The sequence below is a fragment of the Telmatherina bonti genome, assembly GCF_933228915.1.
Source record: "Telmatherina bonti genome assembly, chromosome: 18".
Classification (NCBI taxonomy): domain Eukaryota; kingdom Metazoa; phylum Chordata; class Actinopteri; order Atheriniformes; family Telmatherinidae; genus Telmatherina; species Telmatherina bonti.
Window position 1 is genome coordinate 26,218,836 of NC_136616.1, and position 15,521 is coordinate 26,234,356.

General features: G+C 37.8%; 1 protein-coding gene across 1 annotated transcript in view; it reads right to left on the reverse strand.

Annotated features, from left to right (window-relative positions):
* Positions 1–5,766: 5,766 nt before the first annotated feature.
* The window catches only part of ppp2r5b (protein phosphatase 2, regulatory subunit B', beta), a gene marked incomplete at both ends in the record, with an annotated part of 47,069 nt that continues 37,314 nt past the window's right edge, over positions 5,767–15,521 (reverse strand). The window contains 6 exons of the mRNA XM_079257713.1: positions 5,767–5,995; positions 8,199–8,300; positions 10,492–10,619; positions 10,786–10,905; positions 11,054–11,104; positions 11,603–11,656. Of these exons, the coding sequence (XP_079113839.1) occupies positions 5,767–5,995; positions 8,199–8,300; positions 10,492–10,619; positions 10,786–10,905; positions 11,054–11,104; positions 11,603–11,656 (684 nt within the window). The remainder of the gene's footprint in view (positions 5,996–8,198; positions 8,301–10,491; positions 10,620–10,785; positions 10,906–11,053; positions 11,105–11,602; positions 11,657–15,521) is intronic.

Genomic DNA, 15,521 nt, shown 5'->3' on the forward strand with positions numbered 1-15,521 from the left:
AAGCAAACTTATTAAATTGTTCGACTCCAAGCGACCGCTGTGCAGCTGCCATGTATTTTAGAATTTTTTTTAACATTGAGGTAACCAATCAGAGCAGACGAACCTTTGCAGACAAGTCTTAAAGGAACAGGAAAGGTAATGAAGCATTTCAGCCAGAAGCTGACAAAAAGTGCTGAAGAAATATACAGTCACAAAAATAATTAGATTTTTTTCTTTTACACTGAAGTATATCGACCTGCTCTCCTCTAAACTACAATACAGTTGTAAATATGCATTTTTTTGGGTTCATTCAAATCAGGGGTGTCCAGCTCTGCTCCTTGAGGACCACAATCTCGCAGGTTTTCCATTTATCCAGCTCCAACACACCTGACTCAAAGGAATCAGTCATTGTGCAGAACTTCATTGTCTGCTGGATCCATTTCATGTTAGTCAGCTGTGTTGGAACAGGACATTGAACCCCCGAGGACCGACTGTGGGCCCCCCTGATCGAAATATTGGTTTTTAATTATGTACACCAATAACATGAACTGCAACTGAAGCTCAAGAGACACATGACACAAAAACAGCACAGACGCCAAGAGTGTTTTCTCAAAGTGAAGTTTCATTTTTAGCACATAGTTTTTTTGTTTTTCTTTGTTTTTTTTCTCCATTCTACATCCCTCTGTAATGTTACGTACAGTAGTAAGCCTCTACATTCAAACCCCCCCACCGCTGTGTCGGTCCCCAAAATATACATCTTTTTCTTTTGCAACCTCTTTAGCATCTTCTCTATGGTTATTTCAACACAACAAACACAGACCATTGGGCAGACAGTGCAAATCTAGAAATTCTGTGAAATTGCTACGTAATGCGGTTGTAGGTTTCAGTAACATATTCTCATTTTGTTGCTCTGACTTATTGCCATGCTTTCGTGTCTAACTCTTATTTCCTCCTCCTCTGGTTTTTACGATCTATTTTTTACTGAATACCGTCATATCAGCTCAGTTTTGGCCCAGTGAATGCGGCCATAGAGGAAACATGACAGTCAATAAAAACCAGCATCTGATGGCTGTCTGTGAGGTCATACTAGAGCTCTCTACAAACACTCTCTTCTCTCTCACTTCCCGTTTTGGACCAGATTTCGAATAGATGGAAAAAATTCTAAGATTGAGGAACGACATGTTAATCAAACTCGCGAGCAATAAGACTTGGGGTTTCATTTTTCCTTGAGTCAGTTTGACCAGCTGATAATAACATTTGAAAAAAGTGTAAGTGAGAAAGCCAAAACAAACCAAAAATAAACCAAGTTTTGTGCCAACAAAGTTGAGGTCTTTTGGGGCTCTTTTTGGTTGTGTTCTTGAGTCTTACTTGCCTGAATCAAAACAACGTTTGAAATCCAAACAAAAATGACTTTTTGCGGGTGTGTGTGCACAAGTCCAGCCAGATGACATCAACTAGTAAGGCTGCAAATTGAGTTAATACAAAAATAAAGCATGAAAATAAAAGAAAATGAGCAAAATTAATCCTAAAAGATGCATGTCAGATTAGACAGTGATTCTAAATGGATCCTCAGTTTAGAGTGATTCTACATGGTTGTTTGTTCCTTTGTTTGCTCTGTGATGCATTTATGATGTGTTCAGAGTAAAACTGACTTTTTCTCTTTTAGCACCTAGAAAAACGCTCCAACCGTTGAAGAAGATGGAGCAAGAATAGAAAATAGATGTTCTTCTGCTGGTTTGGATGTTTTAGCTACAGCACCTGATTTCATGTCACAAACTTACTTCTTTCACCTTCTAAAAATCCTACAATCAAAACTGTTGGTCTCTGTTAGGGATGTCACATTTTTTAGGTATGATTACTTATACAGATATCATCACAATTATTCTGCTTCAATTTTCCAACACATTAAAAATGTAAATTCCCACAAACACTCCTTTTAGGTCATGAAGTTTGAATTAGGGCTGACATAATTAATGCAAAGAGATTAATGTGTAGAAATATTGTGTTTCCTTTTCCTTTTGCATTGACTCATACACTTTAAAGCCATTACTCCTGTCATTAAAAATCCAAATTTAGCCTCAGTGGGAGAAGTTGGGTATGTAGGTACTAGAGGCGGCTGCAAGAGGAGGAAGAGCAGTCGTCTTCACCTGAAAAGTTGGGAGATTGATTCCACGCTTCCCCAGACTACATGCCGGAGTGTCCTTGGGCAAGACACTGAACCCCAAGTTGCCCCCCTTCCTCAATAGGCACATCAGGGTATGCAAGTCGCTTTGGATAAAAGCATCTGCTAAATTACTGTATTTATTTATTATTTACTTCATCACAGTAATGAACCAAATCCACCTAAATCCAATATTAAGCCTTGCATTTAGATGATCGCAGCAGGATGACACTTTTGACATATGAAATAACTTTTCCTACTGTGCACAAGTTGTGCTGACATGCCGTTATGGTTCCGACACAATCTTTTATGTAAAGTGATGATATTGAGAAATCTTTACGATTAAGCGCAGGATTAAAGATCGTGACGTCCTTATTCACTGAAGGGATCCTAATCCACACACCCATTTATAATGTTTTCTAGACCCTCACATATTCTGGCATGGTTTTCATTAGTTTATTTCTGTTTTCGATGCAATCAATAGGCCATAAATCCTGTACACTCCATACGAGAATCACGAGAGGCGCAATTAGGAAGCTTTATCAAATGTTGTGCGCAGACATAGCTGTTAAGTAGACCTCATGGTGAGCTTACACCAGTTTTAACAATGGATCATAAGTTTCAGTGTTAACTAAACTCAGTCTGACTGGCTTACTGCGTACACACGAAATGCTGCTATGCATGCTGGAAGCAAAAAATGCTTTAAAGCAGTAACTTCATCTCCATGATGCATGAGCAATTTACAACATGAGGCTATCAGTTGCATCAGAAAAACATGTAAACTCAGAGGGTATAGCTCAGTTTGAAATGATTGATTACTTGATTGAAGTTGAAAGTTTAATATCAAAACTAAAATGATATGGATTTCAAAGCACTGCTGATTCAGGCATGATCTGAGGCGGGTCAAAAAAACGGAAGGATTTTTGAATGTTTGGTTACGAATGAACCGTCAGGAAGTTGTACGTCTAAGCATTGGAAAAATAAAACAAAAAAAACCCAAAGCAATCCATTATGTTTTATGATACATTCGAATTCGAATCGTTTCCTTCAGGAAGGAGAGGAGAGAGAAAAAGAAGCAACGAGATCACCGTTTTCTCTCGTTCTCTGCACAAATCTCCTGCACATCGATTCACTCGCTTGAATGCACGCCAACACTCACACACGCACGCACACACACCCTGACCATCATTTTCAAAGGTTACATTTCCTGATCAAATAGAAAATAAATAGCATCAGAATTGGTTTTCCACAAAATGAACAAGATCATACAAAAACAAAGAAAATAAATAAACATAATTACAAAGCAAAGTCTTTTTTTTTTTTATCAAATGAATTCACACGGAAAAGTACCTTTAAGACAATGTGAACATCAAGGACGCAACAGGAGTAAAAACAAGAGTGGGCGGTAAACATTAGGGTGTGACACCCACTTCCTGTTTAACCCCCTAAAAACACAGATTATCCTGAAAGAATGAAAATATTGCTAAAATAATTTTTTTTTTTGTTGTTTTTCCCCCCTCTCTTCATCCCATCACTCTATCATAATGATTAGACAAGAATAAACAGATTTTGTTGGTTCACAATGAAAAAAGTTGTCATCGCCATGGTTACCATCAAGCAGCATTAAGGTCTGCTGAATCTACAGACGTTCCTGGGTGAGAAATCTAACTGGATTAAGGTGTTTTTCTTTTGGTTTGAAACAGCTGTGGCGTGTGCTTTAAACGCTTGTTTACTTTTTTGTTTACATGGAAAAGGGTTCTAAAGCACAAGTCTATGAGGGAAAACAAAGCAAGTTGCTGAGTTTGATAATTGTAAAATCAAAAAAATAAAAATTAAAGTTCTAAACAAGCAGCAACAATAAAGTTAAAAGTACCCTATGGAGTTTTTGACATGTTTTTATGTTCAGGGATTAGTTGAGGTTTTTTTTTTTAGTATGCTGAGGTGCATTTTTACTGATTAATAGCTGGTGGCAGTTGAGAAAATATCATCTGCAGTGAAAAAGACTACAAGCAAAGGTGGGTTTAAAAACTTTTAAACAAATCTGTGTTACAAATTCAGAAGGAGACACATTCAACACAGTTGCATTGTTTTAAAGCCTTCAGGTTGCAAGCAATGCATTTTAGTGAGTTACATTAGAAACTCTACAGGGCACCTTTAAACAAAGGAAATCTGACCTTTTATTATTAATTATGCGAAGACTTTAGTGGAAGACCCCATCAAAATATACTTGCCACACTCCACATGTCAAGCATTTCAAAGAAAAGAAAAACACCTGCTGTGAATCCAGCTCATTTCTCCCATGTTTTAGGTCTGTTAAAGGGGAGTTCTGCTGAATTTCAGCACTCACAATATGGCCGCATTTGTTGAGCATGTGATGTGAATTCAGTTTTCGAGTCGGCCTTCCCCTTTATGGTTTCTGCTACACTAGTGTTTCTCCCATAATACACTACAGAAATATCCAGAGACGTATGTATATATATATAAAAACATCATCATCAGTAGTACTTAGAGTAGAGTAGTAGTAGTAGAGTAACAAGTAAGAAGAAGGAACATTATTGTACTTTATATCAATGTCATCATCTTCATCAGCTGTAATTTCACTTTAAGGGACTTCAGGCTCATCCTGTGGTGAAACCCAGCAGATTGGGAGAGGAGTTAGCGCCACAACCAGACATGTGTATCTGTGCAAAAATGTGTGTGTTACAGAAATGTCAATCTGTTGCTTGACATTTGTTTGACCTGTATACAGCTTGTCTTCTGATATTTACAGGAAATACCACCACCTCTGTGTGTATTTACTTGTTTTTCCCACATCATGGGGATGAAAATCCAGCTACATGCCTTATAGGGATTTCCTTTGGATGTTGGGGTGGAATTAGTCTCCATTGGTACAAAGTAAATCTTTTATCCAAAGATTTGGATCTGTCTCAAGGACCCCAGTTGGTGACCCCCTGGTTATGCATTCGTTTGTGATGGTTAGGGTTAGGGTGAAGGGTAATATATTGGATCAATGGAGACTCTACAGTCAATTTAAACCTGTGTATTTATACATGTGTGCATAGGATCAATATTTTCTGTGTCTGGTCTGTGCAGCAAGAACTCTGGGACATGTGTGTGAAATTGCTTCTTGTTGTATGAATGCATTGTGCTATCCACATGTTGAATAAGCATCTCAGACCAAAAGATAAATATGAAGACACAGTGCAGACTATGACTAGAACTGTTGCACCAGAAGACATTTGATCTGTTTTGAGGCTGATTTGAAGCAAGCCAGCTACCACTTTTCAAAACAGGTTTTTGTAAAATGAGTCTGCGCCTGTGATGATATTCATCTTCTGATCTGCAATATGATGTGTGTACAGCAAGTTGAACCAGTTTCACACAACTCTGTCAGGAAAAAAGGTACAGTCCTGCATCACAGAAGTTGCAGCTTTTTTTTTTTTTTTTTTTTTTTTTTTTTTTTTTAAACAAAAAGCTGCAACCGCCATGGTCCAAGGTGAAAAAGAACTGTGAGCATTTGTGGTACCTTTTTCTGTCTCCCAATGTTTTCAAATCAACCTCAAGTCCCTGCCTTCTATCACCCATTCCCCCTTTCCTAATGTTATCCTATCTCTGTGGAGTAGCACCTAGGTGGCGCTTTCCCCGGCTCCAGAGGAAGCCCCACTGGGTTTAGGCTCAGGCTGGTCAGAATGAGCCATCTGTGGGGACGAAGGGCTCAGCGGGTCTCCTCTCTCGCCCCGCTCCTGGAGGTTGCGCTGGTTCCTGGCGGCCTCTGTTAGCATCTGCATCCGGCGCTCCTGGTGCTCCTCCAGGCCTCTCCAGAGCTCTGCACGCTCCCTTTCTCGCTTCAGCTCCCTAACAAGGCAGTAGAAAGGAAATGAAGGCAAAGAAGTGAAATGACAGAAAAAAGAAACAAGCTCGGAGGCAGGCTAATGATACACCCCGTGACTTGAAAGCACTTCTTTTGTATATCTTTCCCTTTTCAAGCAGAGGTTAATGTGGTTATAAAGGTACATAAAACCCAAAGCCGAAGACAAAGACATCAGAGAAAGAGATTGCTTAAGGCCAGAACACAGCAGCACCAAACGCTGCATGTCAGAACAGCTGACACTGTCATTTTCTATGATAATCCCGACATTGTTGTTGGATAACCAAGAACTGGCACTCCACAGCAGTGGTTTTAAGCCAGGGTGCCTGACTCTCTATGGGGGGGGGGGGGGGGGGGGGGGGGCAACGAGCACAGGGATCCACAAAGTTTTGACTCCACAGAGCCTGGGTGATAGAATGAAGTTGGGATGAACCTGGTGTTTTAGGGGTCTGGAAACACTTTTTTTTTTTTTCAACCAGACTCCAAAGTAAATAAATGGCAGCTTTTTGGTAGATCCAGGAAGGGGTCCTTAAATAAAACAGGCTGGAGCCACCTCTCTACTGCAGGTTTCTTGTCTTAGTGTCAGTTTAACTGAAAAACAAAAACATTTTAACTTCTATCACTTCCTGCTGGGAATGTACTCAGATAACAAGCTGTATACAGACTAAACACAATGTTTTTTTGCACTAAAGGTAACACATACAGTTTAAATTAAACACTGACAACAAGAGGTTCGACATAGACTCAATGATGGTGTATATATATATATATATATATATATATATATATATATATATATATATATATATATATATATATATATATATATATATATATATATGTATAAATGTTCCTGCGCTGATGGGTCTTTTGCCATTTTTCTAATGGCTCTATAATGTCCAAAGTTAGTTCCATTTAGGGGTGGGGAAATCGGAAATCGGGATTTTTTTCTTCACAATTTTAAAATAAAGTTTTTTACAAAATGATCGATTTTTTTTTTCAAATAAATAAAATAATTCCACTATAAAAAATTTTCTCATTTTTGTTGGTTTTATTGATCTTTTTACTTGTCTTCTGGGACATTATAGCAGCAGAATGATGATCTGGCTACTGTGTTGTTTTTTCCTAACTGAAATCAAGAAAAATTACTAGCAAAAAGAAGTTATATAAAATTTATTCTGTTTTTAATTTACAAAAATCATCAATATTGAAGAATTTTGAGTATCGCAATTTAAATCGAATCGGCACCCAAAAAATCTGCATCAAATCGAATCGGGACAAAAGCATATTGTCACAGCCCTAGTTCCATTCCTCATTTCTTTTATTTCACCTGCAGTATCTCATATTTAGCTTGAAACGCTGAAATATATCAATACTGTCTCATTCCAGTTTACCATATACAGTCATTTAGTCAAGATCTTAGTTCCAAACACACTGGGTACACATTTTCTGTCAACTTGCAACAAAGAAGTGACTGTTTTAAAGCTGCATATTATCATTTATCCTGCCGCAGAGATACAGTAAGTGCACCAGCTTCTTCTACGGGAAACGGGAAGACATCTTTCTATAAGACAGGTGCATCAAAAAGCAAAACACATCACTGAAATTTAATTTTATTTCCAATAAAACAAATCAGTGAAATACCACTTTAGTGAACTTTATGATAATTAACTTCAAAACAAATTTTTGATAATCAAATGTTTTATTCAGGCCCTGCGATGTACTGGCAGGCTGTCCAGGGTGTACCCGACCTTTCGCCCAAAGACTGCTGGGATTCCCTGTGACCCTTAATCGGACTAAGCGATTAGGTTAATGAATGAATGAATGAATGAAATATTTTATTCAGTCCTTCATCCTGAGCGTTCACTTTGAAATGAGTTACCAGTTCAGAAAGCCTTGCATGTCCAGAAATAAAGCTTCGGCGGCAAACTTCTGTCCTCAAAACTGACCAAGTCTCAGTATATGATGAGGTGGATAAGAGCGAGCTGCATGAATAACCGGAGGCATGATGTGATCAACAGATGACCTAAGTGAAGCATACCCAGAACGTGAAATATAATGTAATGGATAATGGAACAAACACCACATCAAACATGACTTAAGATTACTTGTATTTCTTCCTCTTGTTGTTGCTGTTTATCCAGTGACGCAAATACACACACACACACGAAGACGGTGAGTCATACTCACTTCTGTTTCTCCACTTTGTAGGAGGCAGTGAGGTCATCAAACAGTTTGCTGTTCATCTCCATGAAGGTCTTCAGCACATTGTAGATCAGAGACACGATGGTCCTGGATGGAGGGGCACAGTTAGTCTAAGGATGGAGCTGATCTCCTTTTCTGCAGGACACTCAGATCATTGCAGATAAAAGGAGAAGTTTTTAAAGGGTTTTACAGGAAATCTGACAGATTTAGTTACTGGGTATTTTGTAGACTTCATGTGACGAACACATCATGGATTAATTATAAACATTTTTGATAACATCTGTTGTAAAATTATTGCAGTAACTTTAACTGTAATGGTATATCTTGTGTTGTAGTTTGGCTTTTTGTAAAAAAGCAATGACACATCCATCAATGAAAGTATGTATGAACCACAATAAGGAAAGAGTAATGAGACATCCGGGTATTTCAAGGTTTTGGTCAATTATTATTGTGACCAGTCATGAAATTATTAAATGAAATATATAAGAGGATGTAAAAAGCTTCAAATTTTTTAGTTTGTAAGAAGTCTAAAACAGGCATGCCAAGTCTGGTCTTCGAGATCCCCTATCCTACAACGTTAAGATGCAACCCTTCTCCAACACACCTGAATCACATGAATGTCTTGTTACCAGGCTTCAGCAGAACTGGGCAACATGAGGAGGAGGGAATTTAGCCATTTGTTTCCAGTGGTTTGGAGAAGGGATGCATCTAAAAGTTGTAGGCCAGTAGATCTCAAAGACCAGACCTGGGCACCCCTGGTCTAAGGATGCAAGATATACTTTGTAGTTTCTTTGTGTTTTTCATTAAAAAAAAATATTAACATAAATACATTTTCATTGGAAAATAATAATAATCAATAATTGTCAATAATACAATCATCGTGCTTTATTAAAGATATTATTTACTTAAATGGGTATCTGTCTCTAACCCGATTAATGTATGCATTACCTTGAATTTTACTTCCACAGACAATGCAATGACACTTGTTTATTAGTGATATTTTGAGTTTATGTGATTTACTGATTTATTTGAATGTAATCTATATAATATTTATAAAAACAATATATAATAACAATTATGTAAAAAATTTTAAAAATATCGATGTATCATTTTCTTTTCCTATTTTAAGATAGGGAAAGTTGCATTATTACAATATATGGATTTATGTTCAGTTATATCATATATTGATTTATTCTTCAATGTATTGGATGACTCACTAACATCCAATGAAGTGGTTCATTTACAAATAAACCATCCTCATTCATGTGAAAGACAAAAAGCTTGTAAGTAGGTGTCCACTATGGTGACCACTCCACAGGACAGGACTAAAATCAGTCACACACACCTGTAAATGACAGATATTGTGTGTCACAGCAGGGATTCCCTGTACCGTTTTTCAAAAGTGCTGTCGAAGTCCTTTATGCCAAATGTCGCCGGATGGTCACAGTTCTTAGGTTTTTACGCACTCTGCGGTCACGAACTGAGAGCAAACAAGTTTTTTGTTTTTTTCAGTTGCTTTTTTTGTTGGTTTGTTTGTTTTTTTGGTTTCTGGATTTCTTAGATTTTTCTTTTATTCACCTTCTACTGTCTTCATACCATCTTTTTACTTCATTAACTGTTTGCATTGTTTTACCAACAGCATTAACTTCTGCTCCCATATGGCGTTTATTTGTGTGGCAGTCAGATTTATTTGCCTTCTCTCCAAATTCACCATGCTGCAAATCACATCACATGCAAAACCCTCATTTAAATAAGGACTCTGCAACAGACGGACGTTTGCACCTGCTGCCCATTTACACAATCGCTCTTAGTAAATCACCCGCAAACCGTTGCAGCCCAAAGTGCAAAATCCTAGATTGCACACACAAATTACTACTCGCAAACTGGGATCTTAGTAGATTTGATCCTTAGTCTTATATAAGTAGCACTGTGCCGACTTCAAACCACTGCATGCATGTGTTTCATGTCAGAAAAGCTCAAACTACACCTTCCTCACAGACGCTCAGTCTGCAGCCCAGCTGAGGACTGCTTGGATATCACCTCAGCTACTCCAGCTGTTGCTCCTCTAGATGATTTTTAGGCTTTTTTTTTACCATTGATGCTAATGCTGATATCTTTTCTAACAGGCTAAGTCTGAAAAAGGCTAACCATGAAAAAATCAACTTACACAACATCTGGGTTAAAACTAGTGAACTAACATGTCTTTGGTCTAACCACCTTGGAATTTCTAAATTAACTTTACTACAGACAATCAAAAGACATTCTGTGTGACACTGACTGGTTCCAGTGCTCCTTGGAGACTCTGTAGAGGGTGGCGAAAACCAGTGGCAGTATGACTTGACAGTTCTCCTCTATCAGACTCAGGATGTACTCGTTGTTCCAGAAGTAAAGAGCCCGCTCTGCTACCTAAAGCACACACACACACACACACACACACACACACACACACACAGAAGAGCTGAATTGTATTTGTAAAAGTGACAAAACCCTCTTCAATAGTTTGTCTTTGGTATCAAAACATTTTTACAATGTTTAAAACATTGTTTTTCCCATTTCAGTGTTCTCGTATCACCTGGAAGTGAGGGCTTGAGATACAGGCCGCGATCTGTTTAAAGAGCGGCTCCTGAATCCGTATGAACTGAGACGGCTCGATCACGTCCAGAATTTCCTCAATCTCCCCCAGGAACATCACCTAAAATGCACCCACACGCCAAAAGGCACATTTATATGGCATTAAAAACAAGAGAAGGAATCAAAAATTGAAAACGCTGATAAAGGAAAGAAAAATAAAATAGGGGGAAAAAAAGCAGCAAAGAAACATCAGCTGCTTTTTACTTCACCTCTTTCTGCGTGCAGGTTTTTGGCCAGTACTTCAGCAGTCCTCTGATGATCTGCAGAGCAAATGTGAGTGCACATTAACTAAAATAAAGAGTCATTATTATGAGCTTAGCAGGGTAGCTTTCTGTGCCTGCATCTCTGCATTATATCATACTCTTCCCCTGCTTTTGCATTTAGTTTACTTTTTTCTGAATGAAGTAGGAAGTTAGTCTTTAAAGTAATTAAACAGGATTATCATTTAAAGGTTAAAAAGTAAGCGCAGACCATCATTTGTGGGTACAAAGTAGCTGGAACGAATGTAAGATTATCATAAATACTGAACATTTTCCTGCAAGTTGAACAGAAACAGTTTGAAGCTGAAAGTCCAAAACAAGCAAAACAATGAGCCGGAGGTGGCATCCATACAACCGAGGCACATTTTACTCTGCATATTATTGTCTTGAACACCTTGTATATAGCACAGAACAGATATGGAGGCCTTTTCATAAAGAAAAACTCCTTTCATCATCATCACTAATGTTTCATGTAGAGGAATGAAAAATGAGTCTTACATATTCAGTCACGGTAGCATCTTTCTCCATAAACTGCACCACACAGTAGGCCAGCTGTAACAAGACAAAACACACGGTTAAACACACACACCAACTCTCACATACACTCCCTTGTGCTGTCAAAGAGACAAGGGGGGGGGGGGGGGGGGGGGGGGGGGGGCTCTTAGCGCTTATCCCTTGGGATTAAATGCTGCTAAAGTTCGGAGAGACAGGTTTTCCAAATGTGAGTGTGTACGGCTGCATTAGCACGTCTCCTCTCGTATAAGCACCAATCATTTCCTATTATTCACAGTATGTGAGTATGTGTGTGTGTGTCTGCATGAGTATGTTTTGCGGTTGCCCCCTCCACCCAGGCCGGTTGCCGTGGTGAGTGGGCACCGTGGCGACGGAGACTCTGTGTGCGTGTGTTTACTTCGGAAGAAGTGATGTCACGGATACGATGTCCCTCAAGGGCAATGTGAGATAGAGTTTAAACCTCTTGTCTCTTGCCTTTTGTCTCGTGTCTCGGTTATATCAAGTCATTTCATTGAAGATATTCCGCTTTATAATTATTAGAATGAATCTTCTTTAAAGCAGCATTTCAGATTATTCATTCTCTGCCTCCTTTTTGACCCTCAGCTCCAAATCATGTAGAGCTTTCAATTACATTACACGCCGTCAGAGTTGCAGATTTTCTGTCTATCCGTCACTTTGCCTAATTACAGGGCAGTTTATTTTTTTTCTTTGTTTTTCTTTTGCTTTACACTCAACTTCGCTGTCCATCACTCGAAGCACAACATTGTTCCAGCGTAACAGCCATGGAGTGAGCCGAGGCTAAAAGAGGTGCAGTTGAAAGCTGAGATGTTAAGATCGAACATAAAGAAAAGCAGGATAAAGAGAAGGATTAGCATATAGTAAGAGGTCAAACTATTAAAAAGCTTTAGAGAAGCATTAGAGAAATCACTTGGCAAAAATGTGTTAGGTTCGGTTGTCAGGTTGGGTTTTGTGGGCACAGGCCACTGTTTGGTTAAGGCTTGTACACAGTAGTCCCTTTAAAGCCCATGAGGTGAGGATTTTACCTGGATTTTTTTCATCAAGGTGAGAGGTCAAATTATGCTTTGGTTTTTAAGTTGAAGTCATTCTGGAAAGATCTCTTGTCTAGGTTCACTAAGGTTACACTGAAAGTGGAAACTCCTAAACTTACTAGTTACTGTTCTAATATGTGCTCAGTCATTTGCAGCTCCTGTACGTTCTGTGTTGTGATGCATGAATGGCATCATGCAGCACTCCTGTCACATCATCATAAGGTAAAATCACAGCTTCTAAACAAATCAATGTTATTCAATGTTCTTTACAAATGTCTGCAAAAAAAAAAAAACATTTTAAAACTCGGGCCAGCAATTAAAATAACAATGAAAGGAACAAATAAATATTTTATGCAGAGACTAATTTAATACTAGATTTTGCATTACAAACATTAAAATTAAATAAGAAAAAATATTAACTAAAAATACAAAGTAAATAAAAATTGCAAAAACATCTTTATTAATTTTAGAAAATGTATGAAAACTTATTTAAAAATATTTTACAAATAACTATGACAAAATGACCAAAGAATCATGAGCTTTGACATGAAAGCCTGAGTGAATAAATACATTTTTCATTTCTACTTAAAGATATTAATATTTAAAGACTCTTGAATATGTAGGAGATGTGAATAAAGAAGAGGCACATTTATGCATATTCTGTAAGAGTGTAAAACATTCACAATCACAGTTTTAAGTTTAAACAAAATGCTTGAGATAAAGATGGTCCCAAGCCCAGCGATACTGTTTATATGCTTCAGGATTGTGTTCAAAATGCTGGAAGAAAAAAATTTAGAATTCCTCAAACTGAAGCAATAAGTAAAAGTCAACTATAAACAGTTTATTTTTAAAATACTTGGTAAAAAAGAAAAATATTCCCAGAAAATGGGACCTCTTTATCAATATTATTCTGAAAGTTATGTATAAACGATATGAGGTGGCTAATTTTTAGCAAAAATGTGATTAAATATGAGAATATTTATAAATATATGTTACCATAATTACTCTAAGAGCCAGGATGTAACATAATTTCATTTGTACAGTTCTGATTCTGCAACCTTGATGACGTAGCTGAGTCGTGATGATTCTTTATGTATATTGTACCAGTTGTCATCCATTGAAGACTATAAAGATAACAATATTAATGAAAGATAATTTTGTTTAGCTTCTTTCACATTTTAAGGAAGGTTGTTTGAAGCGTGAAGCATGAAAAACTAAAATCTGCAGCCGTACTGTTTTATTGTTCTGCAGCTGAAAGAGAAGACTGCAGAGAGGAAGGGGCCTTCCTGGTTCACACACTGTTAGTATTTCAGAGAGTTTGTCTACAAATAGAAAATGAATAAAAGAACTTTTTAAAATAAGGATGAAAATAGAATTAGTAGAACAAGTGCTGTTATTTTGGCCCGATTCAGCACTTTTGTAGCAGAGGTTTGTATAAATTTTGGCTGATTAACGATAATTTAAACTAAAGCAGACTGAAGTGCATCACGTTAGCATAACCTGCTTGATGTAAAAGCATCCGTTGGTCTCTGTGTTGCTCGGACAGAAATGGTTTAATGAAGACATTTTTTAAAAAATATAAATCTGATTTCATCACATTCTGCACATAAGCCTTGAAATTAAAACATTCCCTTTGCCTTGTGGCTTTGATTCAGTTGTATACTTGTTTTTGGGTTAGTTCCTCCAATTCAGTCTTTAAGTCAACAATTAACCTGATTTTGGCTGCAAGACAGTTTGTGACATTCAGGCTTTTCTGCTAGAAATGCAATTTAAAAAATGAGCCTGTTAGCCCAAGCTAATTAGCAACTGCCAAAAATGTTTTCCCTAAAGTTGCACGGCTGCTTTAATCCATTACAAACCAAAGCTTTTGTTTTAAAAAGCCGCCTAAACCCCGAAGGTTTTCTGGGAAACTCTGATAAAACCTTTTATTTCTAAGTTGCTGAAGTAACTGGAAACAGCATGTGAGAGGTTAAATATTCAGCTTTTTACAGTAAATGAATGACTTTACACACTTTTATAAACTACCCGTAGCATTTCTTTAAATGGCTGGAAAGGTAAAATCGCACATTCCTGTAAAGTTATAACATGTTAAGAAATACAAAAACTAAGTTGGAGCTCTGCAATATCAAGACCATTATTAATGAACATAATGAATTGAATGCAATGAATGAAATTTAGTGGCATAGATTAGATTATTTAGACATAATTTACACTGCCAAGAGAACTCAGGGACTCCATATTTTGATATTTACATGCAGAACTGGGTCACTCCTGCTTTCGTCTCTCCTGTGACCCCGTCAAGCCGAGTTGTGAGTTTTGAGCGTGTGAATAATGCATGTGTGTGAACCATGGGGAGAGACATGGGGGAAAATGTAGGGCAGAGTGATGCTACACAAACGTGCAATTACACACAGTTTGTGAAGAACAAACTGTTCCCTCTGCATAAGCAAATAATGTGCTGCACAAATAAAATGCACAGGCATGCGGACACACAATAAACCGCCTGCCATCTGTGTCATCAAATACTTTAACCGAAACACACACTGAAACACAAAGGTACACACACAAAAGAAACCAAAGCATCCACACAGTCCAACTCAGGAGTGGTTGTTTCTCTCTCTGCAGTTATTCATGGCTCAACTCTGCCTCCTTGTGGTAAGTCTGACACACTGCAGACATCCCAAATTACCACTAACATTACTGCAGACATTCCTGCTATGAAAAATAAAAACCTGACCTGACTCTTCCTCCTTAGATTTCTCTTCGCATTGTCACAGAGGCACTTGCAGAGGCTACTGACTGCAGCATCAGGCTTTTAGCTGGACATTTGAGTGAAGCTGAAGGTTAGAATAATG